This window comes from Rhinolophus ferrumequinum, chromosome 10 (assembly GCF_004115265.2).
Source record: "Rhinolophus ferrumequinum isolate MPI-CBG mRhiFer1 chromosome 10, mRhiFer1_v1.p, whole genome shotgun sequence".
In the NCBI taxonomy this organism is placed as follows: domain Eukaryota; kingdom Metazoa; phylum Chordata; class Mammalia; order Chiroptera; family Rhinolophidae; genus Rhinolophus; species Rhinolophus ferrumequinum.
This window is the reverse complement of record NC_046293.1, coordinates 73,886,526-73,912,247: the sequence shown is the minus strand read 5'-3', so window position 1 is coordinate 73,912,247 and position 25,722 is coordinate 73,886,526. Positions and strand designations below refer to the sequence as shown.

The 25,722-nt window shown below is 34.2% G+C and overlaps 1 protein-coding gene across 1 annotated transcript in view; it reads right to left on the bottom strand.

Annotated features, from left to right (window-relative positions):
* The window catches only part of OTOGL (otogelin like), a 146,966-nt gene that overhangs the window by 20,116 nt on the left and 101,128 nt on the right, over positions 1–25,722 (bottom strand). The window contains 12 exon segments of the mRNA XM_033116163.1: positions 3,309–3,416; positions 4,092–4,196; positions 4,680–4,892; positions 6,762–6,947; positions 12,150–12,291; positions 15,557–15,771; positions 18,942–19,131; positions 21,324–21,416; positions 21,509–21,532; positions 22,008–22,150; positions 22,419–22,596; positions 25,100–25,164. Of these exon segments, the coding sequence (XP_032972054.1) occupies positions 3,309–3,416; positions 4,092–4,196; positions 4,680–4,892; positions 6,762–6,947; positions 12,150–12,291; positions 15,557–15,771; positions 18,942–19,131; positions 21,324–21,416; positions 21,509–21,532; positions 22,008–22,150; positions 22,419–22,596; positions 25,100–25,164 (1,662 nt within the window).

Here is a 25,722-nt window from a genome sequence, read left to right as displayed (position 1 = left end):
TTTTTAAATGTCTAGTTCATAAGACAAAATACATAGTTCCATATACCGTCATTACCCAGACAACTTTCATTTCTACCATTCTCTTTCAAGATCATCATAACTCACATGTGATATAGTTTTAAAGAGGTCCTGTAATATCTTAGCAGAATCATTACTCTACTTGGTTCTTTAAGAAACGCTAAGGCTAGATTTTTCTCCTAACATAACTAGGTGCTTGGCGTTATTAAAGAAAAAAGAAAAGCTTGATTATATTATCTTGATCATGTTTTGACTGATTATATATATATATATATATATATATATATATATATATATATAGTCTTTGTTGATAGGAGAAAGTGGTACCAATTGTCGCAATTCTTAAGAGTCATTTGAAATGCTGGACTTTCTCCTGGACCAGATGGAAACACAGGAGAATTTTACCAAACATTCAAAGAAGAATTAACACCTATCCTTCTCAAGCTATTCCAAACAATTCAAGAGGGTGAAAGGCTCCCAACCTCATTTTTAGAGGCCACTATCAGCCTGATTCCAAACCCAGACAAAGACATTACAATAAAAAGAAAATTATAGACTGATATCCCTGATGAACATAGATGCAAAAATCGTCAACAAAATATTAATAAACTGAATTCAGCAATGCATTAAAAATATGATATACCGTGATCAAATGGGATTTATTCCTGGGATCAAGGTTGGTTCAATATCCACAAATCAATTAATATGATATACTACATAAACAAAACAAAGGATAAAAATCATATGATCATGCAGTAAAAGCATTTAATGAAATCCAGCACTATTTATGATAAAAACTCTCAGTGAAGTTAGAATAGAGGGAACATACTACAATATAAGGCCATCTATAACAAACACACAGCTAACATAATACTGAATGGGGAAAAGCTAAAACCATTCTCCTTAAGATCAGGAACCAGACAAGGATGCCCACTTTCACCACTTTTATTCACCGTAGTACTGGAAGTCTTAGCAACCACAATCAGACAAGAAAAAGAAAGAAAAGCCATCCAAATTGGAAAGAAAGAAGTAAAACTGTCATTATTTTCAGATGACATGATACTACGTATAGAGAACCCCAAAGACTCCACCAAAAAAAACTATTAGAACTGATAAATGAATTCAGTAAAGTAGCAGGATACAAAATTAGTAGTCAGAAATTGGTTCATTTTTATACACCAATAACAAATTACTAGAAAAAGAAATTAAGAAAGTAATCCCATTTATAATTGCATCAAAAAAATACCTAGGAATAAATTTAACCAAAGAAGTAATAGACCTATACTCAGATAATTATAAGACACTGAAGAGAAAATTTAAAGAAGATAAAAATAAATGGAAGCATATACCATGTTCATGGATAGGAAGAATTAACATAGTTAAATGTCCATACTATCCAAAGCAATCTATATGTTCAGTGCAATCTCTATCAAAATATTGATGGCATTTTTCATAGAACTAGAACAAATAATCTTAAATTTTATATGGAACCATAAAAGACTCCAAAGAGTCATGGCAATCTTGAGAAAGAAGAACTACGTATCATGCTACCTGATATCAAACTATACTACAAGGCCATAATAATCAAAACAGCATGGTATTGGCATAAAAACAGACACAGAAGTCAATGGAATAGCATAGAGAGCCCAGAAATAAACCCATGTATAAATGGTTATTTAATCTATGACCAAGGAAACAAGAGTGTACAATGGGGTAAAGACAGTCTATTCAATAAATGGTGTTGGAAAAAGAGCACAGATACATGCAAAAAAAAAAAAAAATGAAATAGGACCACCTTCTTACTCCATATACAAGAATAAACTCAAAATGGATTAAAAAATTAAATATAAAACCCAAAACCATAAAACTCCTAAAAGAAAACATAGGCAGTAAACTCTCTGATTTTACTATTAGTAATATATTTTTTTTCTGATATGTCATTTCAGGCAAGGGAAACAAAAGAAAAAATAAACACCAGACTTAAAAGTTTTTGCCCGGCAAAGGAAACCATCAACAAAACAGAAAGACAACCTACTGAATGTGAGAAGGTATATCTGGTATATAGAAGGCCACTGGTATATCTGACAAGGAGTTAATATCCAAAATTTATAAAGGACTCACCAAAAATCTAACAATCCAATAAAAAAAATTAGCCGAGGACCTGAATAGACATTTCTCCAAAGATGGCATACACGTGGGTCAGTAGACATATGAAAAGATGCTCTACATCACTAATCATTGGAGAAATGCAAATTAAAACCACAATGAGATATCACTTCACACCTGTTGAATGGCCATCACCAATAAATCAATAAACAACAAGTGTTGGTGAGGATGTGGGAAAAAAGGGAACCTTCGTGTACTGTTGGTGGAATTATAAATTTGTGCAGCCACCATAGAAAACAGTATGAATGTTCCTCAAAAACTTAAAAATAGAACTACCTTATGATCCAGCAATCCCACTTCTGGGTATTCATCTAAAGAAATCTGAAACACTAATTCACAAAGATATGTGCATCCTTATGTTCATTGCAGCATTATTTACAATAGCCAAAATATGGAAGCAACTTTAGTATCCATCAATAGACAACTGGGTAAATTGTGGTATATATTTATACAAGGGAATATTACTCTGCCACAAAAAAGTGAAATGTTACCATTCGTGACAACATGGATGGACCTAGAAGGTATTATGCTAAGTGAAATAAGTCAAAAAGAGAAAGACAAATACCACATGATCTCACTTATATGTGGGGTGTAAAGAACAAAACAGAAACAGACTCATAGATACAGAGAACAAGCTGATGGTTACCAAATGGGAGGGGGTTTTGCGGGCAGGGTAAGAAAGGTGAAGGAACTAAGTACGAATTGATAGTTACAAAAAGGCATGAGGAGGTAAAAAACATAGGAAGATAGTCAATAATATTGTGATAGCATTGCATGGTGTCAGATGGTTGTTGCACTTATTATTCTGATTACTTCTTTAAGTATATAAATGTTGAACAACTAATGTGTACACCTGAAACTAATATAATATTCTATGTTAGCTGTATTGTAATAAAAATCTTTAAAGACACACATCCAGCAATAAAAATAAAATAAAATAAAGTAAAATAAAATAATAAAATAAAATAAAATGCTGGACTTCCTTTTCTATCATTCTTATTTAGTTGAATTCTTATAACAGCAGAACACTGATTTCCATCAGTCTCATAAAATTCACTTCAAATAAGAAATTTTTCCCTACATCCTCCTTCTTCTTTTAAGAAATTATTTCACAGGTCACTCACCACAGAGAGGAGCAAAACAGCAAGGCTCATCCTGTTGAACTTGAATCATGAATTGGTCTTCTCTGCATTCTGGTATTGAAATACTGGGGCATTTAACTGGATCACATTCTGCAGAAACACAAAGATATTTGAAACTCTATATACAGTGAGACGATAAAATAAATGTAATATGTATGTGTGTGTGTGTGTGTGTGTGTGTGTGTATATATATATTATATATGTATTCTATTTCCCATGTATTTACACTAAGATTAAGATCTTTAAAATGACTTAATTACTATATACAAATATTTATATAACATATAAATTTAAAGTATATATGTGTATATGTATATATACATATGTGTGTGTGTGTGTGTGTGTGTGTGTGTATAGAGAGAGATAAAGGGAGAGAGAGAAAGTGCCAAAAAAATGTATACACATTTTAAGAAAGGAAAAAACTATTAAAATTGTAATACTCCATATATACCAATAACAAAAGATGAATACAAGTCTCATTTGACTTCTGCAATTACAAGAGGTGCTCAAAGTAGTTACCATCAGCGTCCAGACACTTCTGATTACAGCGAACTACTGCTTGAGCAACATTGACCAAAGTGTCCATTTGTATACACTTTTTTGGCAAATATATATATTTGCAGGTTAATAAACTATCTTTAGGAAGACAATTCCACAATCTTTAATAATAGATCATTTCCTTGTAGACACAAAGAATGAAAATTTAATCCACTGTTCTGAATGAAAAGTGACCCTCACTCTTATTTTTCCTAATTAATTTCTCACCACATTTGTACTGTGGACAGCAAGAAAGAGAGCTGTAGCCAATGGTCAATTTTTGACTCTCCGTACATGTAGGAATGGTAGTTTCACACAAGGTCATGTCACATCCTGCAAATAAGAAACAAAAGCATTAAAATATTACTGAACATAACTAAAATCTCGTGTTTCTTACTCAAAGCAGGGAAACGATTTTCATTATACATGTTTTTACACTGAAACCAAAAACATTTAGCTCACAAAATGGGCTATATATGAAAAGGGAGCAGATTTAAGGTTTATTTGTTACTGTCTTTCACCTGCGTTTGTCATAAGTCAAAGATTCCCAGCTCCTTTATAGTGTCATGTATTACTGAATATTATTAATTGCTAATAGCCAGAGTTTTGCATGTGTATTTGCAAGATTAACAAAACCAGAATGAGGCAAAGCTTGCTTTGAGAAAGTGTAAGTGACATTTATAGAAATACTTCCATTGTTATTCAATCCTTACAAGTTTTTTCAGGCCAAGCGTCACGCATGCCCTGCTTTTTCGCAAAGAATATGAACATGTTTTCTGGCATTAACTGACTTAAGGCTTCAGTCTGAGTACATACCACAAACTTCCAGTGAGCAGCAGGACAGCTCATCAATGGTGCCCAGGGTGACTTCAGCTTCTCGCTCACAAATTGGTGAGGGCTCTTCTTCACAGTCAGGTTCTATAGGAATAATGCTTCCATTCCCCAGACATTGGTAGAGGGCACATTCATTAATGCCCCCATTCCAAATCTCCCCAGCAGTGCGGGGTTGGTCTTCAATATCAGTACATGCTTTAAAAAATTGGCAATATTATATCACTCATAACCTGGACAATAAAATCAATTAAGCTGTGATGTTTTGATTTCATCCTGTGGCCTGGCCCGGTGACATAGATAACATGTCACATATATATCCTTTTGCAGATTTCTCTTTTTATTCACCAGCTACTAGCTTATATTTGTCTTTAATGAAATTTTTGATGTAGTCCATAGAAAATATGTTACCCTTCTAAAACTCTCTGTAAATTCATATAGCCTCTTCCATAAATAATGTAATTTGTTAACTTTTTTTCATTTTAACTCTTGTTAATATAATTTATTTAACTTGGACAAACTCAGTAGATAAATTTAAATGTTTTAAAACATTAATGGTTAAAAATGCATGGTATTAGAAAATTAGGTAGTTCCTATCTCACATTAACATTTTGTCATATGAAAATTCAAAACATTTCAGCTTTAAAATCTAAACATAGAAAGCAACCACGCAAAATATTTAGTGACTCTTATCAGTTTTATTATCAAAGTTTTACTAAATGATAAATATGGCCCTCTAGTAGTTCTTTAAGGACTAATAAAGATAAACGTAGTGACCAACCATATCCCCAGCATCCAATGGACTATATTATCCTATTCACTAGCAGCAAAGCAACTTCACAGCAAACATAAGCATGTCTGTATATTGTCAAAGTCTTCCACAAATACTCTTTTCAATGGCAAACACAAAGTTGTTTCTGAAACTACACATGCATTTCACTTCTATTTCTACTTTTCCTTTATTAGTTACCGTGTTTCCCTAAAAATTCCATTTCCCCGAAAATAAGACCTAGCTGGGCAATCAATTCTAATGCATCTTTTGGAGCATTATGTTATGCTATGCTATGCTCTGCTATGCTATGTCATGTTATATAAGACCCGGTGTTATTTTAATATAAGACCCGGCCTTATATTAATTTTTGCTCCAAAAGATGCATTAGAGGTGATGGTCCGGCTAGGTCTTATTTTCAGGGTCACACGGTAATACCTAGCTGGACAATCAGCTCTAATGAGTCTTTTGGAGCAAAAATTAATATAAGACCTGGTCTTCTTTTACCATAACATAAGATCGGGTCTAATATAATTTATAATATAATATAATATAATATAATATAATATAATATAATATAATATAATATAATATAATATAATACTGGGTCTTTTATTAATTTTTGCTCCAAAAGATGCACTAGAGCTGATTGTCTGGCTGGGTCTTATTTTTGGGGAAACACGGTAAGTCTCTTTTTCTTCCAACTATAATGAAGAAACTTATAACTGATAAAGCACATACTTCAATTTTCTCAATTTTGCACATTTTTCATATAAAACCACCATGGAGATAATGTGTCAGAATAAAATGGTTGAAAATAAAAGTAGAAATATTACATCTTTTCTCCCAGATAACATTATTTTTTCTGTAGGCAGTATTGAAAAATGCTTTGCATTCTTTTCTGCATTCCCACACTAACCTTATAGGACTGTGATATTATTTTCCCCATTTTACAAATGCAAGACTCAGGCTCATAGACATAAACCTGAATCATTAATACGTGAAATAATTGGAATTTAAATTTAGTCCACATCTTATACTCTTAATACTCTTAATTCTTGATTTACTATATTCTTTCCTCGTTATTACAGCTGAGGTAGAGATTAAAAAACATCACCAGCAAAGCTCCTAATTTTGGTAACTTCAGGTGACATTGTATAAAAATCAAACTATGAACTCTTTTCCTTTCCAAAATCTACATTACTTTTGATCAACCTTTCTCAGCACCTCTCTCCAGGATCTAAAAATATGTGAGTTGTTTTCTGGACCCCAAAGAGGTCATTTTATACTTTGCTTACCACATTCTTTCTCTGGAATGCACTGAGTTGAATATGGCCTGTGAAGAATAGTTCCATTTTTGCATACACAGTCTTCTCTTAAATTCAAACAGGAAGCGTGTCCATAGAACCATCTGTTCAAACACGTTCTTGCTTCACAGGGTCGTACACAAGGTTGATATTCCTTCCCCTCTGGGCAACTCAGTGCTATGAATAACAGAGGACAGAATTTGCTGAAGATAAAAGTAACCTATTTGAATTCTAGTAAAAGGAAGAATATGTCAAGTGTCATTTTCTTTCTGAAAATGACTTTTCACATTTCAGTCTCTTCTAATTCTATTTTTTGTTTATTATATAATCATAAATCAGAACAAAACAATCAATGGTATTTTTTAGTATCTTCCAGGTGTCCAGCTAGTATTATGTTATGGCAGGAAAAGTTCATCTAATTTATATCAAATAAATATGACCAATAGGAAGCCCAAATCTCATTAGCATAAATAAAGAGTCAACTATTATGAAGTTATTGCTCTGCAGTGAGAGGATATATAAGAGTCTACTCAGAACAAGTAAAGAAATACACTTTATATATGTGACTCAACCAAGTCATAAAAATGAAAAATGCTACATGTTTAGGTTTATTCCTTCATTTTCAAAAGAAACTACCATTGCTGAGAAGTTTCTACATGATGTTTTAGAAAATTCTTGTTTATTTTCAGTTATCTTAAAAAGTCACAGTGTTAAAAAATGAACAAACAGACTCGTGATCAAGATGGTGGAGGAGATAAACACTGTGCTTGCCCCCTCTTATGACCACATCAAAATTACAACTAAACCACAAAACAACCATTATGGAGAATCACCTGAGGTCTAGCTGAACTGAAGTTCTATAATTAAGGACATGCAGAAGAAGCCAAATGGAGACTGATAGGAAGGGCAGAGAGGTGGAACAGGCTGGTCCCACACCCAGGTGTGGCAGTTAAAAATTGGGAGGGTTATCTCAGCTGTTGAGGTCTAAGGAGTGAAGGGTCCCAGTCCCACACCAGGCTCCCCAGCCTAGGATTCCAGTGCCAGGAAGAAAGGTCCCTAGGCTTTGAAAACCAGAAAAGATGGTGGCTGAGTGAGACAGAGGGCTGCTAGAGTCAAGGCGTTCTTCTTAAAAGGCCTGCACACAGAGTTACTCACAATGGACTCACTCCAAGCTCCAGTGCTGGGACAGCAGCTTAAAGGTACTAGGAATATATGGGGAGATATTGAATTATCTGGCTGCAAAGCAAAGGCTGGAAGGGCAGCTTTCTCCCAAATAGAAGTGCTAACAGAAGTAATTGTTTCTTTGTTAAGCCCATTTTACTCCTGCATACAGATACAGGTGGCCGCCATATCTGAATCTCCATCAGTCTGGCTAACATTGTTCACCCTGCCTTGGTGATTCTCTGAGACTTCACCCCATCCAACTCATGTGCCCACCCAAAAGCCATTTCCAGTGGCTTTTCCATACAAACAGCCTGTCTTGGCTCATGCTGTGGACTTTCCTAAAATTTCTCAAAGGTTGACAAACTCCAAATAAGCAGCATTTAGCCTCGGTGTTCCCCATACCTCTTGCTAAGCCGCCCCAAGTTCCTCACGAGTGGCAGCCAGCCTCAATTCTCAGGTTAGCCTCTCCCAGGCACCGCCAAGCCCAGCACAAACAGTAACTATCTGCAGATCACCTTGTAGTTTATGCCAAGTGGCCCTGGGCAGGGCACAGGAAGCAGCTGATCTTGGCCTGCAAGAAATCCCCTCTCAAAAGGCTGCAGAATCAATACACCTGAAGGCCAGCTTCAGACCACATCAGAGCATCACCCAACCACTTTCACAAATGACACACTCAAAAGGCAGACTCAGCAGGCACCAGAGCCCTGCTAAAGGGAATCCTGCTACAGAGGGTCAGCCCCTGCACAACAGCTCCTCCACTGTAGTCACAGCCAGGCCTCACAACCAATCAACCTGAGTGTTAATCCCTCCCATTGACATTTCAATAGCAACCAAGACTCAACTACTACAGGAGGTCACACACGACCCAAATAAAGGACCCTCCTAAAGCACACAACTCAGGTGACCAGAGAGACTTTGTCACTGGAACCCAAAAGTCACTTACTATATAAGTCACTTACTACTAAGACTGGAAGACATGGCAGCTCTACCTAATACATAGAAACAAACACAGGGAGGCAGCCAAAATGAGGAGACAAAGAACATGGTTCAAATAAAAGAAGAGAACAAAGACCCAGAAAAAGAATTGAACAAAACTGAGAAAATTAATCTACCAGATGCAGAGTTCAAAATACTCATTACAAGGATGTTCAACAATCTCAATGAGAACTTCAAATAAGAGATAGAAAGCATAAAAATGGAAATAGAAAACATAAAAAAGAACAAGTTAAAATGATGAATACAATAACTGAAATGAAAAATATAGTAGAGAGAATCAACAGTAGATTTTATGAAGCAGGGGATTGAATCAGCAATTTGGAAGACAACGTAGCAGAAAACACCCAAACAAGACAGCAAAAAGAAAAAAAGAATATGAAAAAGTGAGGATAGTTTAAGGGGCTTTGGGACAACATCAAGTGTACCAACATTTGTTTCATAGGGGTACCAGAAGGAGAAGAAAGAGAGCAAGGAATTGAAAATCTATTTGCAGAAATAATGACAAAAAGCTTCTCTAACCTGGTGAAGGAAATAGACATACAAGCCCAAGAAGTGCAGAGAGTCCCAAACAAGATGAACCCAAAGAGGCCCACACCAAGATACATCATAGTTAAAATGTCAATGGGGAAAGACAAAGAGAGAACCTTAAAAGCAGCAATAGAAAAGCAGTTAGTTACCTATAAGGGAGCTTCCATAAGACTGTCAGCTGATTTCTCAACAGAAACTTTGCAGGTCAGAAGGGTTTGGCATGAAATAATCGAAATGATGAAAAGTAAGTAACTACAACCAAAATTATCATTTAGAATGGAAGGACAGATAAAGAGCTTCCCAGACAAGAAAAGCTAAAGGAGTTCATCACCACCAAAACAGTATTACAAGAAATTTTAAAGGGTCTTCTTTAAGAAGAAGGGGAAAAAAAGATCAAAAATATGAATAATAAAATGGCAATACCTATATATCTATCAACAATTACTTTAAATGTAAATGAATTAAATGCTTCAGTCAAAAACATAGGGTGGCTGAGTGGATAAGAAAACAAGACCCTTACATATGCTGCTTACAAGAGACTCACTTCAGGTTGAAAGACACACACCAGACTGAAAGTAAAGAAATGGAAAAAAATATTTCATGAAAAGGAAACAAACAAACAGCTGGGGTAGCAATACTCATACTAGGCAAAACAGACTTTAAACAAAGGCTATAACCAGAGCCAAAGAAGGACCCAGTAATCCCACTTCTGGGTATTTATCCAAAGAAACCCAAAACACTACTTTCAAAGGGACATGTGCATCCATGTGTTCATTGCAGCATTATTTACAAGAGCCAAGATATGGAGGCAACCTGGGTGTCCTCCAATGGATAAATGCATTAAGAAGAGGTGGTACATGTAGACAATGAATATTACTCAACCATAAAAAAGAATGAAGATGGCCACGGGGTTTGAAAATTAATCTGGGGAACGTAATTTGGTGGTTACCAGAGCGTAAGGGTGTTGGGGGGTGGGGGATGAGGGTGAGGGGGATCAAATGTATGGTGATGGAAGGGGAGCTGACTCTGGGTGGTGAACACACAGTGTGATTTATGGATGATGTGATACAGAATTGCACAACTGAAATCTATGTAATTCTACTAACAATTGTCACCCCAATAAATTAAAAATAAATTAAAAAAAAAAAAAAAAAGAATGAAATCTTGCCATGTGCAACAACATAGATGGACCTAAGAGAGTATTGTGCTGAGTGGAGTAAACCAGACAGAGAAAGACAGATGCCATGTCATTTTACTGATATGTCGAATCTAAAAAACAAAACAACAAACAAAACAGAAACAAACTAATAGATACAGAGAACATTTTGATGGCTGTCAGATGTGAGAGGTTTTGGAGGGATGGTAGAAAAAGGTGAAGGGACTAAGAACTACAAATTGGTACTTGCAAAAATAGTCATGGGGATGTAAACTATTGCATAGGGAATATAGTCAACAATATTATAATAATTATGTATGGAGTCATATGAGCACTAGGTTACCGAGGTGATCACTTCGTAATTATATAAATGTCTAATCACTATGTTGTATACTGATACTAAAATAATATTATATGTCAACTATAATAGAAAAATAAAAAATTATTTTAAAAAATGAACCCACAGCTGGTGAGGATATAAACTGGTAAAATCTCAGTGGAGAACAATTTGACACTATCTTGTAACATTGTTGATGTCATACATTCCCTATGAATCAAGCAACCCCATTCTTGAATAGTGATGACGTCTGGGAGAGCAGGGAGAGGAAAATGATATAAGGGTACTCCAGGAGCTGCTTTATTTCTAAAGTGGAGCCATGTAACTGTGTTTGTGATATATTATTCTTTCTCTATGTATTTTATTCTTTTTTCCTGGAGACAATGAAAACTTTTATTTTGGAGCATTATAGTAACACTCATTTAAAAAATATTTATCATATAATCACTACTTCTTAAATCAAATTAACAATGTTTTCTGTAAAATATGCCCAGGATTGGTGAAAGGTTTAATAAAATTTTTATGACAAACATTACAACTTGATGTAAAAATTAGCAAAGAATACATACAAAAGAAAAAGAAAATACAAACATGTAATTGGAAAAATATTAAATCCAGATATCAAAGAAAGCGGATACTATGTCAGGAAAGGAGAAAAAGGGGCAGAAAAATCTTCATCCTCTCCGTAGAAAATGCATAAGAACACGCTGGAGGAAATGACGCAGGTTAAATGGAATCGACAAAAGGTGCTGTAGGAAACAGAATTGAAATCTCTCTTCAATCCTCTGTGATTTCTTCAAACCTCTGTGATTTCTTCTACCTAATACCGGGGATGCCAAAAAAATGTATACACATGACTTGTATTCATCTTCTGTTATCAGTATATATTGAGTATTACAATTTTAATACAGTTTTTTCCTTTCTTAAAAAGTGTATACATTTTTTGACACCCTCTGTATTTTGTGGACTAGGTTTACTTTTAGAAGAATTGAGGCCTACTTTAAATTTAAAGCAGGATGAAAATAGGAGTAACCTATGTGAGAGAGCTCACCTCTAACTTCTAGGTGAGATTTATTTGCATTTTATTCTTACAAAATTATTTTGTGACGCAAAAGGAAAAGAAAAAGAAAGAAGCAAATTCAAAACAATGGAGTGTTATTCGGTTACTGGAAAATATCATTTGAAGTGTGCTACTTACCGCAGTAATCAGGCGTCCTCCACTGAATACAGATGTCAAACTTGCTGCACAGAGCCACGTATGCAGAAAGTGCATCACATTCAGAATTCCCAAAATTGGTGTAATTAATCCACATCTTTTCACAAAAGTTCTGTGGTGAAACCTAGAGAGATATATTTTGGCTTGGGATAAGCTATGTTGTTTAACTGCTCTAAAGACACTAACCTAGACTAAAACTATATGGAGAATCAAAGGGTAGCGAGTTAATATTCATTATGGTTCCTCTGCAACCTTAGATTTTCAAAACCTGATAGTATTAGATGTCACCTCTGAATTTACAATATTTTTAAACACATTTTAGATAAGATAAATATTGTCTGTATTAATCTACATACATCTATTTTGTAAAGATGGGAGTATATGTGGACCTAGCAAAAACCCATTTCTGATACTACACTTTTCTATATATATGGAATAAGACTTTGATCTATTATAGAAAAAATTGGAAGCTCCTGAAGCCTGCCATAATGATGCATGCCATTGCTCATTAAATGAGGTTATAAACGCTTCCCAAAATATGTGTATTAATATTGCATGTTGCTTGAATAATTTGTATAATTTGATATACTTCAATTTATTAGGGACCCATTTTTTTCCTACAGATTATATTTCACTTTGATCTAGAGATGCCTGAAAACTAAATAATTTAACTTGTAACAACATTTATTCCAATTTTTATCTCTGCTCATTTATTCAGCAAACATACTAAGCATCTAGACTCAGATGCTAAATTCTGACACTCAAAGTGTCGTATAAAACACTTGATATTTTTCATATCCCATCATTTCTTCTTCAAGGTGTATATGTATAAAAATCAAGATTCTATTTCCTTTTTAGTCTCCTTTTGTTGAATCACATCCATTTCCAACCACTTCACTTTGCACAGAATACCTGCGATGGTCATCAAGGTCCTCCCAATTGTCAAATTCAGGGAACCCTGATATTATAAACCTCCCCCAACCTCTCAGAGGCCTTTGATGCATGAACACTCTCTGTCTCTTAGAACTCTCTCCTTTGACTTTGAGGGTACAGCACTCTACTCCCTGTTTGCTCATTGTCTGCTCTTCTGCCTCTCATTCTGTTTCTCTAGACCCCATCCTCACTGGTCATGTTTACTCACCACAAATGCTCTTCCCGGGCTCACCCATTCCTACAGTTTCTACCACCATCTCGGTCATTTCAATCTTTGCCTCGGTTTCTTCATAAGTTAAATAGAGTTAATAATAAAGCTACTACTGCTTAAGATTGCTATGAGCTAATATATGGAACGTATACAGAACAGATTCTGGCACATCATACATTATTATTATTTTAAAAAAAATATATACTAATAATTTCCCAAACCTGATCTTGGGCCTTAACTTATCTCCTCTGAGCTCCAAAATCATGTTTCTAACTTTTTTTCTGGATATTTTTGCTTTGAAGTCCCACATGACTTAATTTATTCAAAATAAAAAATTGTATCCATTCTCCACTTAACCCACAAAACTGATTTTCCTGTATCCTCCATTCACACATTCATTTATGCATACTTCCATCATTTATTGAGCATCTAACTACATCCATATGCACTATGCTATGCATGAGGAATATAAAGGTGAATAAAACACATCTGTTCTCGGCCTGTAGATCTCATAATTTAAGAAAACTTTTTAGTGAATCAAGAGGAGTCACCATGCTAAAATAGATTGAAGGAGGGAAGTATTCCAGCTGGAGACACGGCAAGCATGAAATACCTTGGAATAGTCAAAGGGTTGAAAAGAGAAAGCCTGGGGTTTAGCAGAAAAGAACAATGTAGCACATGAGGGAGCTGGAAAAGAAGACAGGCCAGAGCATAGAGGACCTGGTAAGCCCTGATAAGAAGTTTGGAATATACTCTAAGTGTAAGTAAAAGTGTAGCTGAAGGGTTTTAGGTAAGAGAAATGATAACAATCTTATTTCCATTTTTAAAAGATCATCTGCCTGCTATGTGGCTATTTGCAAACAAGGATGAAGATTAGAAATGGGAAAACCAAATAATGAGCATTTCTTTCCTTTGTAACCAAGTTCACTGGGAAGATCCTAAGGGGAAAATCTGAGGCTAAATCACCAACTAAATGGTATCCTGCCTTGCCTCACTATGCCTTTAATAGTCAAGTTGAAATTTTTTTCTAATTTAATCAATCTTACAAGTTCCCAGTTAAAAATGCAATTATCATTATGCTTTTAAAAAATAGATCAAAATGACACAAATTAGTTAAAAAGTATTTGCTATTTTTCATTGTTACGTGCATGCATTAAAAAATGTAAACATTTACAATTTATTTGTATTCAGATTTCTAAATAGAACTGAAGTTCCTGAAAGAGATGCCATTTTTGTCCCATGACTTCACACCCTTTGCCTTTAGGGTCGGGGAAGTCACAGGGCAGGCTGAAAACTATGGAGTCTGCATGTCACCACCTAGCATGGAATGTGGTTCACAGCGATCTCCTTCCCACCCTAACAATTCCCTCACTCTTCTTCCCGGGCTCTTACCATCCATGTGTCTTGCACTAAACTTTCGATGTTTTCCTAAAATGGACTTTTACACCGAATTTGGTCTTACATATATTGTTTTATCTGCTTAGGTCTCCCTTCCTCCCTCTTCTCCCCTGGAGAACTCATCCTTCCAAGTAACTCTTGGAAGACTTCTCCAAAACTTAGCTTCTTTGCACCTGCATAGTGTATCTTACAGTGTGTCTATTCACAGGCTTGCCTTCCCACTAAGACTCCTTGAGGGCAAGGAGAGGGTCTTATTCATCTTTGGATCACAGGAGTTTAACACAATGCCTAGTAGGGGCTAGATGCTCACTAAATGTTCATTAAACGATTCATGGAATGCTGTACTTATCTGTCCTTTGTTTCTAATAATGGATCTTTTTTAGTGATGCTAATTATTTTAAATGTCTACTAATGACCTAAAGTCAGACAGTTAGAACACAGTAAAGCATAATTAATTTGAATATGTGATAGTTTCTAAGTAAACACCTAAGAGGCCAGGATCATAGGGATTGATTAAACCTTCACTGACTTGATTTCTATACTTGGTTATCAAGTGACATTGATCTCTTTCTCCTAGAGGCATTTAGTCATAGGATAGAATTTCATTTTTCTTGAAAGCTGTAGATATAGTTTTGAAAAAAACATAGAGAGAAAAAAGATAATTATCCTTCCTGTCTCCGTAAATCTATAAACAGCAAATGATTTTGAATTCCAAAGCATACTGACAGAAGGCTTGGGAATAAACTGTTCTCAGTAGACGAACATCATGGCAAGAACAGAAATTTATTGGCTTTAATCTTAACGTGTTTAACATGACAGTTCTTATTTATGGTTGCTTTCAACTTACTCTATCATGGCATGGAATGAAAACTCTTCTATTTAACAACTCAATGCAGTGAGTGCAATCATACTCAGTACAATTTCTGACAGGTCTTCTCGTTATTACTTTAACTGATTTGTCAATTTCCCAGCTCTCGATAAATAATTCTATGTCTTCCATATTCGTAATAATTGTGCCATTTTGCATCCTTAGATCATCATCTGGATCATCATTGCAAATCCCTAGAAAGATATGTGACATTTAGAAGGTAAAAATTTTCACTTAAACCAAAAGCAGGCAGTAAAAATAAATTCTCTTAATAATTGATTTAAAATAAATTAATTATTTACTGAATGAGGTGCCAAATTTATGTCATTTGACTTCAATGTTGATGGATTTTAAAAATTATTTGTGTCATTCTTTGATAAGATAGTACAGAACTGTCTTAAGAAAGAAACCATGATCCTAGAAGTCAAGATATATGAAAACGTCATAGAAGATGAAGAAAGAGGAGATTGAGTCTGCTCTTACACTATTCCATTTTTATCACTATCTTCTAATTTAAGAACTGGTTCTTAAATCTGTCAAATATTCCCCAGAATGGTGGACATTTGGTGATTGCCTCCCAGGCATCCATTCCCCCAGGAAAACCCTGCCTGGAACCATTAAATTATTCCTTTCAGGAATTAGCCCTGCCTTATCTCCTAGCACATGACACCACTCCAGGAGAGATGCCTGATTGGCATAAATGCATTCCTTACCCCTAGCCTTAAAAACTACTATAAGTAATCCAGGCATAAACTAATCAGCTCATGGCAGTCACCAGATGCCTAGATTTGTTCAACATTAGGACAACCATAGTCAAGCTCAGAATTAGACCTGGGAATTCTAGAATATAGATAGTATCCCTTCCTTGGGATGGCATGGCCTATTGATGGCTATGATGCTTTGACCTGCTAGCTTCCTTGAGGTACATCAGATTGAGGATAGCTTAGTCTTCATCCAGTGAAGTGCAGTGCCAAGGGAAATACAGAGAAATGGACCTGGAAACCTGATCATAACTTACTTAAATCCCACTCTACTTTAAAACATAATTTTTCTTAATTCCCAAGGCTCCCATCTATAAAAGATAAGAGTTAAACATTTTATTGAAGTATCAAATCTTATATTGTTACTAATGAAGGTTGCTTCTGCCATAGTCACCCAACCCTTGTAAATATACAGAAGACTGAATGAAGTGCAAAAAACAAAACAAACAAAACTCAAGAGAACTATACTGTAAAAGCAGCTACTATATATATGTATATATATATATATATATACTACTATATATGTGTATATATATATATACACACACATATATATACACATATATATGTATATATACACATATATATACATATATATGTATATATATATATATATATACATATATATGTATATATATAATGTTTAAACTCTTCTGGAGAAAGGTAATTGATAGTAAAAATATGTTTTCATTGCAATTCCAGCCACCACCTCTGCAGACCTCACAGTGCTGTGTAACACGAGATGTCAGTATGGACCTCCCACATTAGTGTCCATGCTCAATTTGAGTCACACTCTTGTTCTATAACTTTATTACGCAGCAACCAACGTAGTTTCAACAGCACCCAGATTTTTCTTTAGTAAGCCACCTCTCTCCCACTGTGGAGGTCATGAAGTTTAGAGAGTGACCTTTGGTTAGCAAAAATGTGATCCCAGCCCCTTCTCTCCAATGATTAGTTAAGAATCCAGTTAGCAGAATGTCTATCTCCATAAAAGCATAAGCTGACAGCAAAGGGGAGTGGGGGGATGGAACCAAACACGAAAATTAAACAGAAAACATAGCACACACAAGTGATAAGTCATAGTATAAAATATGCATTCTCAAAGTCTGGGTTATTACTCAATAACTATTGAGCTGCTTATAATCGGTACTATAGGTTGGTGCAAAATTAATTGCAGTTTAAATGGTTAAAAATAATTGCAAAAACCACAATTACTTTTGCACCAATCTAATATATACCAATAATAACTACTGTGTTTCCCTGAAAATAAGACCTAGCCGGACAATCAGCTCTAATGTGTCTTTTGGAGCAAAAATTAATATAAGACCCGGTCTTATTTTACTGTAAGACCGGGTATAATATAATATAATATAATATAATATAATATAATATAATACCAGGTCTTATATTTATGCTTGCTCCAAATGACGCAGGAGAGCTGATTGTCCGGCTAGGTCTTATTTTCAGGGAAACACGTTATTTCCACATTGATAACTTTTAGTCACCATAGAAGTCTGTGCCATGTGTAACATACTCTAAATAGGCACCATTTTAGCCAATCTTTCCATTACATGCTTTACATTTTTAAAGAAGAAATATGTGTGTTGCATGTAATTTGTGAGGGCAAGGATTTAGTCTATTCATTTTCATTTTGAGTTGTCAACATCAAACAGTGTCAGACACTCACAAGGCAATCCATAAACTTTTATTCAGTTAATATTTAGTGAGATTAAAATATATTTGTACTAACATTTGTTGACTGTGTATATTAAGCAATGTGTGAAGTGCTTTTACAATAACTTTGATGTACAATTCCAACAACAATCTTGAAGGTAGATATTACCATTTCTATTTTAAAGATGAGGAAACTGATGTTGAGCACAGAGCTGTAAAGGGGATACCCCTATTTAACTTCCTGGCAGACACCAGAGCCAATATTCTTCTTATTTTGTTATGTACATAGATATATTTCTAATTGGCTTCCTTTGGCTTGAAATTCTTTTTGTAACTATGTAATATATTGTGATATTAAACTTAGGCGTCAAGGTACATCTACGCTTTTCACTGTATAATAAAACTGGGATAAATTTTCAGACTATTGTGTTCCTTGTATATGACTTACAAGATGGCTTAAACAACGAAGTTTTCCCAGATTTCAAACTTAAAAAAAAAAATAAGGAAAAAACAAGCTATTTAAAGCCTTTAAGCCTTTCTATGCCTCATTTTTATCACTTATAAATTAATACTAGTGCCTACTTATTAGGGTTATTGTTAGACTTAAATGAATTAAATTATGTAAAATAATGTCTGATACTTCATTAATGCTTAATAAAGATGAGCTAGTAGGAATACAAACAGTATCGTAGTAATAGTGGTAAGCATATGGTTTCATAAAATACCCATGATGAACTGTTATTTCTTGCTACTTAGTTCATTAATTGAAAACCATTAAACCATTACTTCCTTCAGTATTCACAAGGGGAACTGAAAGTTAATATCACACCTCAAATCAAAAAAGTGTGGAAATGGAGGCAAAAACAGCGTAATGTGGACAGGAAAAAAAAAATATTTGAAGAAATCAAGATTTGAAGAGCAATGCTCACCACAAAGTCCTTCTGTGTAGGATGACAAGTTAAATTGAGGGCCAAAATGAATGTCTAAGATTCCTGTAAGATGAGCCCACTTTATGATTAGGCCAGCTGGAGTAGTAATCACATACATAGTACCAGAATCCTCTATGAGCAGTTCTTGATTGGAAAACGGCAAAGGCACAACAACAGAATCCACATCTACCTAAAATTACATAATGCATTTCCATCTGTTAGAAAAGTGTTTATGTTTATTTATTAAATTCATGGGGTGACATTGGTTAGTAAAATTATATATAGCTTTCAAGGTACATTTCTATAATAATCATCTATTGCATTGTGTGTTCACCATCCAGAGTCAGTTCTCCTTCCATCACCATATATTTGACCCCCTTTACCCTCTTCTACCACTCCCCCTCCCCGCTGACCCACTGGGAACCACTAAACTGTAGCCTGTGTCTATGAGTTTTTAAATATGTGTATGCAGTTATTAAAATTAGAAGAATTCAGTTTATTCCATTTCTGCTAATTTAATATAAACTATGTTTTAAGTTCTTAAAAATTTATTTCTCTGCTGCTTCCACAGCTTCTCATTATTTCTAAGCTCTTTTATTGTTTCTTTGCTGTGTCTTGCTATATTCAGTGTTTGTTTTAACCTCATGTTCCTTTATTTTTTTCAAAACTTAACTTTTTCCTGTTATGTAAACTTTTCTGTCTGCTGCCCTCAATATATGTTGATTACCTACTAATATGAATATAAGATAATAAAAGTTACTTTCAGGATGTTTCCTTTAATCTGGTTTCTTTCTTTGATCTTCTAAATCAGTGTTTAACAATAATGTTCCTAATAATCATGTGTCAAAGTTGGTAAAGGTTAGAATTCTTAGCAATTCTACTTCCTAAGTTTGCATGGGATTCCAGAGTCTGTATTTTTAGCATGTGCTCTTGGTAATACAAATGTAGGCAGTCCAAGGATTATACTTTTAAAACCAATGCTTTAGATAATGGCAATGACATGGAACCATGAGCTGTAACCAGCAGTAAATTTGTTGAAGTTCTACCTGACCAATCATCCACTTTCTCTTCTTTACATCTTCTCATACTGCCACCCTTGGGCTAAAACATCCTTCCACTTGCCTGGTTAATTTCTATTTGTTCTTTAAGATTTATTTCAGGTGTCACCTCTTCCAAAACTACTTATTTAACCCTCCTGTAAACGGCACTGATTAACTCTTCTTTTTGTTTTCATGATTTCTTAGTTATAACTCTGTCACTATACCTCCTGCTACTCTCTAATTGACAGATAATTACATTTATGCACCCTGCAAGTTACTTGGACCTGTGTCATTTTATTAAGTAAACTCTCACTAAATGATTTTTTTTAATTAATAAGATTTTAACTGAATACATGACCAGTGACAAGTTCAGTTTAGGGCCAAAAATAAACCCTTCTTCCCAAATGCAGAGTTTATTTCCCATCCACTTCCTGTTGCTATATCAACCTCATCAAAATCAAAGGTATATACAAATGCTATCTTGCAAAAAAGTACCTCATTCACATATTTTGTTTTACTTAAGATTAAACTTTCTAATACCTTACTATATCTTAGGCCCGTTTTAATATTGTTTCTAGCCTAGAATCTGATGGATCTGTGCTAATGGAATTATTTCCAGAAGGCACCCAATATCTTAACCATTTTGAGCAAAATCTGTATACATTATTTTCTTATATTTTTGAAAGAACCATTTAGATCTGAGTGAAGCATCCAGCTTATAACTCACTCCTATCTGGTAAATATATATTCCTTGGGATAAAGATTTTTCCTGTAAAATTAAATGGCTCCTTTCCAACTTTTTTATAATGCATTGTTCTTCTTCAGTTTATTTTAATAAAGTTAAATATTCTTTCATTTATTCTTATTTTAGCCATCACTTATTCAATGAAAAATTAATGGCATCAACATTGGAATACTCCTTCCATCTATTCTTCTCTCAGTGTTCTTCATTCTGGTATTTGTGGCTACCACTCTGTTCAACATTGCAATCCCTCTTTTTCATATCAGTTCCATTTTGTCTAATTTGAAACACTAATGTTAACTCTGACATTAAGAAGCTTGGCCACTCACCTTCTCCAAGAAGGCTTTAGTATATTTAACATGGCAGTTACAATTAACCTCACAAGGGGAGAAATATTTGCAACAGATGGCACATTATAGATGGAGAAATATAACATAAAGAAACACGTTTCAGACTATCCATGAAAAGAATGATTAGACATAACAGCAATGAAACTCCACTGATATGTTTAAGTTTCTCTCTTTTTGGAAATAATTGTGTTTACATAATTTCTTAATTTCATCTAATGTAAGGATATATATTTTAACTTTGTATTCTTACTTTTCTTGCTGCCCGGTCGACAAGTATTTTATGTATAGGTGTTGTCAAATTTAACTTCTTAAAACAAAGTCCAGAGCTTCTTTCAGAGAAAGCCTTAGTTTGAAAAAAAATTAAAACTTTGTGGAGTTAAACATAATTTTAGCAATAATCAGAAGGAATCTACTAAACACTTTGCAAATACTCACTAGCTTTTTAAATGAGTTTCCATCCTGAAAAAAAAGGATAAAGAAAAATCACTTTTAAAAGTACTACTTGATTTTTAAAAATATGTGGATTAATATTGTATGCTTCTAAATATATTTACATGAAACATTTTTTATTAATTTTTATTAAGTTTATTGGGATGACATTGGTTAGTAAAAGTATATATGTTTCAAGTGTACATTTCTATATTATCTATATATTGCATTTTGTGTTTACCACTAAGTCAGTTCTCTTTGCATCACCATATATTTGATCCTCTTTTCCCTCTTCTACCACTGTCCCCCTTATCCTCTGGTAACCACTAAAACTGTTGTCTGTGTCTATGAGTTTTTGTACATACAACATTTTTTTATTTTAAGTACCAGAAGATAAATCTCAGTGAGTTCTTGAATCCTTTCTTACTATGAAAATCCCTAATATTGCAATGTGCTTCAGTTACAGATTTATGAAGAAATGATAAAACAATGGGTTTTAACCTACCTGATTCATGGAACATTTTTCAATATGAGCAACTATAACTTCCCCAGGAATTCTTACTAAGATATAAGAAGCCATACTATACAATGCTGCATTGTTTCCATCAAATGTAATAATGCTCAGCTCTGACAACATGGAACACCGACCTAAAAAAAATGTTAGAGAGTGAATTTAACCTATTAACTAATTATTTGTATTTGTTGTAATAATTGCTCCTTTAAAAAAAAATCTTTTAAATTAGTGTTATTATGTTTGACAAGAAGCAATTCTAAAAGTTATATACTGGGAACCAAAATCATAAATCAAATGAAGAAAGCTCAACAATAACTTTGGCTAGATGAGGTGGTTGGTTCAAAGAAATAACAATCTCCCCCTGATTAAAAATTGGTTACCAAGGAAGAAATGAAAACCTACAAGGACATTCCCACTCAGGGCAGCAGATATCAGTGTTAACTTGAACAGGCCTTCCCCGGAAACCACAGTCAGGCATTTCCAAGTCCTTTGGGCAATTAAGAGACCAGTTGTACAACTTCCATTCCGTATTAATGCATATATACTGGCTACAATTATAAACAGGATCAAATTGTTGAGGCTGTTAATAAAAAGAGAAAATTGCTGAGTTTTTTTTTTCATTTTCAACTAAATTTTTTTTTTACCCATCCTCCCACTCCCCTCCCGTTAGGCAACCATCACCTTGTTCTCTGTATCTCTGGGTCTATTTCTGTTTTGTTTTGTTTTTTTGTTTGTTTTGGTTTTCAGATTCTACACATAAGTAAAACCATATGGTGTTTGTCTTTCTCAGTCTGACTTATTTCACCTAGCCTAATACCCTCTAGTCTATTCATGTTGTCACAACTGGAAATATTGCTGAGCAATATTCTGTTGCACATATATTTTTTTTAGTTTCCCATTCATGTTGCCTAACTTGTATATTTCCTAAATACAAAAGTTTTTAAAAGATAAATAATTAAAATTACACTACAACTTTTTGTTGATGTAAGCTTTCTATAATACTCATTATGAACTTCATTTAAGTTTTACCTTAATATTGATTTGATATCAGAATTGCCCATATACTCAGACATATAAGCAAATTAAAGTCTTGTCCTAAATTGTTTACATTAGTGGTTATTTTTTCTTTTCTTTTTTTTTTATGAGCATATTTATACAGTGGCAGTCAACATGTCATATTATGTTGTGTAAAGCTAGGATATGATTATAACTTCTGTTAAGGTCAGTTTTAAAAAATTACAATTTAATACTATCCTAATATTTTGATAAAAATTCATATGTGAGATCAGTTGGACTGCCGGATAGAATCATTATAAATTAATTTTTATCTATAGCTCACACACTTATAGATAAAGAAGTAAGAAGGAAATAAGTGGTAGATTTTTCAAAGTTTATAAATTGCATTCTATTTTAAATTATGGTAATAATTATAGCAATGATAAACATTTATATCACTTATTATGTTCCCCACTGTTCTAATTAACCCCTTTTCTTCCCACAATAACAACCCTCTAAAGTAAACTTTATGTTCACCAGGTCTGTATATCCACAGCGTTTTGATGTCTAAAAGGAATCTCATTCTTTGTATGGCAAAACTGAACTCTTGCTTATATTTACTCCAGACCTTCATCTCCCACAATTTCCCCATCCTGATTAATGCCAACTTTATCCTTCGGTTGCTCAAGGCAAAAACCTTAGAATCCTTGATTCCTCTCTTTTACTCAACCCCACATCTAATCCTACAGCAAATTCTGTGGCCTCTATCTTCAAAATACACAGGATGCCAAAAAAAAAAATGTATACACATTTTAAGGAAGGAAAATTGAAATGTGTATGCATTTTTTTTGCACCCCATTTTTTGGCACCCCCGGTATAACCAGAATCCAGGCATTTCTCATTGTCTCCACTGCCATCACCTGGTCCAGGCCATCATTACCTTTTGCCTAAATTCCTGCAACAGCTTCCTCACTTGTTCTATCGTTTCCTTTCACCCTGCTGTCAACACATTTTATTTATTTCAATAATCCTGAAAAAAATCAGAGCATATAATTCCTCTGCTCAAAAATGTTCTTTGCCATATGTCGTCATTTAGGAAATAAGCCACAGTCTTTATAATCGTCTACTAGGTCTTACCTAATCTAATTTACTTCCTACTATTTTATTCCTTACTTGTTTAATGGCCTTCCTGTTATTCTTTTAATATTTTAGGTATTCTCACCTCAGGCCTTTGCACTTGCAGGTCCCTCTGCCTGGAACACTGTTTTTCTGGTTCTCTGCATAGCTTGCTATCTCAACTTCTTCAGATCTTTTATTCCAAAGTCATCTTCTCAGTGAGGATTTTTGACCAACTCACTGAAAATAGTTTTATTTTTCTCCTGAGCAGCACCCTCTAACAATTTATACAGCTTAATAATTTATTTTTCTCATTGGTTTTCTCAGACCCTCCAACAGAGTGTGACTTCATAAAGCCAGGAATTTTTGTCTGCCTTTTGTATTGTTTTATCCATGTACCTGACTAGTGCCTGGTCAGAAATTGTGCTAAATAAATATTGGTTGACTAAATAATTAGTTTATCAGAACAAGTGGCATATTTGCATTATATTATATTATGTTATATTAGATTAGATTATACTGTATTTGGATTAAGTAGCATATAACTGCTCAAGACTCAGCCAACACAATTACAAACTCTGGGGTTCAATGACCTTATCTTTCTTTGTACACTGTTGTATCTTTGTCATCTTGCACAGTGCCAGGCATATAGTAGCTACTTAATAAATATTTTTTAATGTCTGACTTACAGCGCAGCCCTCCCTAGATAAGTCTTTTTAAGGAATCACACTTAAGACCTCATTTGAATTTTATTTTTTTCAATGTGACCAGAATGTAGTTAATAAGAAATATCTGAATCAGTTAAAAAATACAATTATTAAAATGTAATGCATATTTCTCATTATCTTGTAGCAAAGAAAAACTAGAGATCACACTAAAAGAAGTTTAATACAGTTTGGATAGTGATACAGACACTTGAACAGACACTAGAAAGAAAGGGCAAAATTGCTGAACAGATTACCCAGTCATACCTCACATTCCAAACCTGGCGTGGGTGTTACTACTGTGAAGACTGATGGAGTAATCATTTCTGGACCTGTTAGAAATGAAGATGTCCTTTCCATTAGTGGAACGGTAGCCATCATATGTGGAATTCATATGTAGCAGAAACTGCACTAAGAAATTTTGTATAGATTATTTCATTTACTCCTTACAAGAATGCTGTGAAGTAGATAGCAATACTCCTGTAATTTTACAGAGAGGGAAATTAAGGTATAGAGAGTTAAGCTGGTAAGTGTTAGAAGCAGAATTCAAATTCAGGAATCTTGATTCCAGAGCTGGCTTTTAACCATAGAATTTTCATAAGGATTAATGTAGGCAAAGTGCTTAGCCCAATGCCTGGCACAAAATAAGTACTCAGTAAATGGTAGCTAATTAGCACAGTGATAATAGTGATGGCTGCAGTGTGGTTATTATTTTGAAGATGTCACAGGACTCATTAAAATTCCTGAATGATCTGCCATTGCCTTCAGAAAAAAAAAAATATCCAAATTTCCTACCACAGACCTTTTGTGATCTGGCCCTGATAATCTCTTCCACCTCATCTCTTGGCACAATTCTTCTCCTACTACATACTGAAGATACACTGACCTGC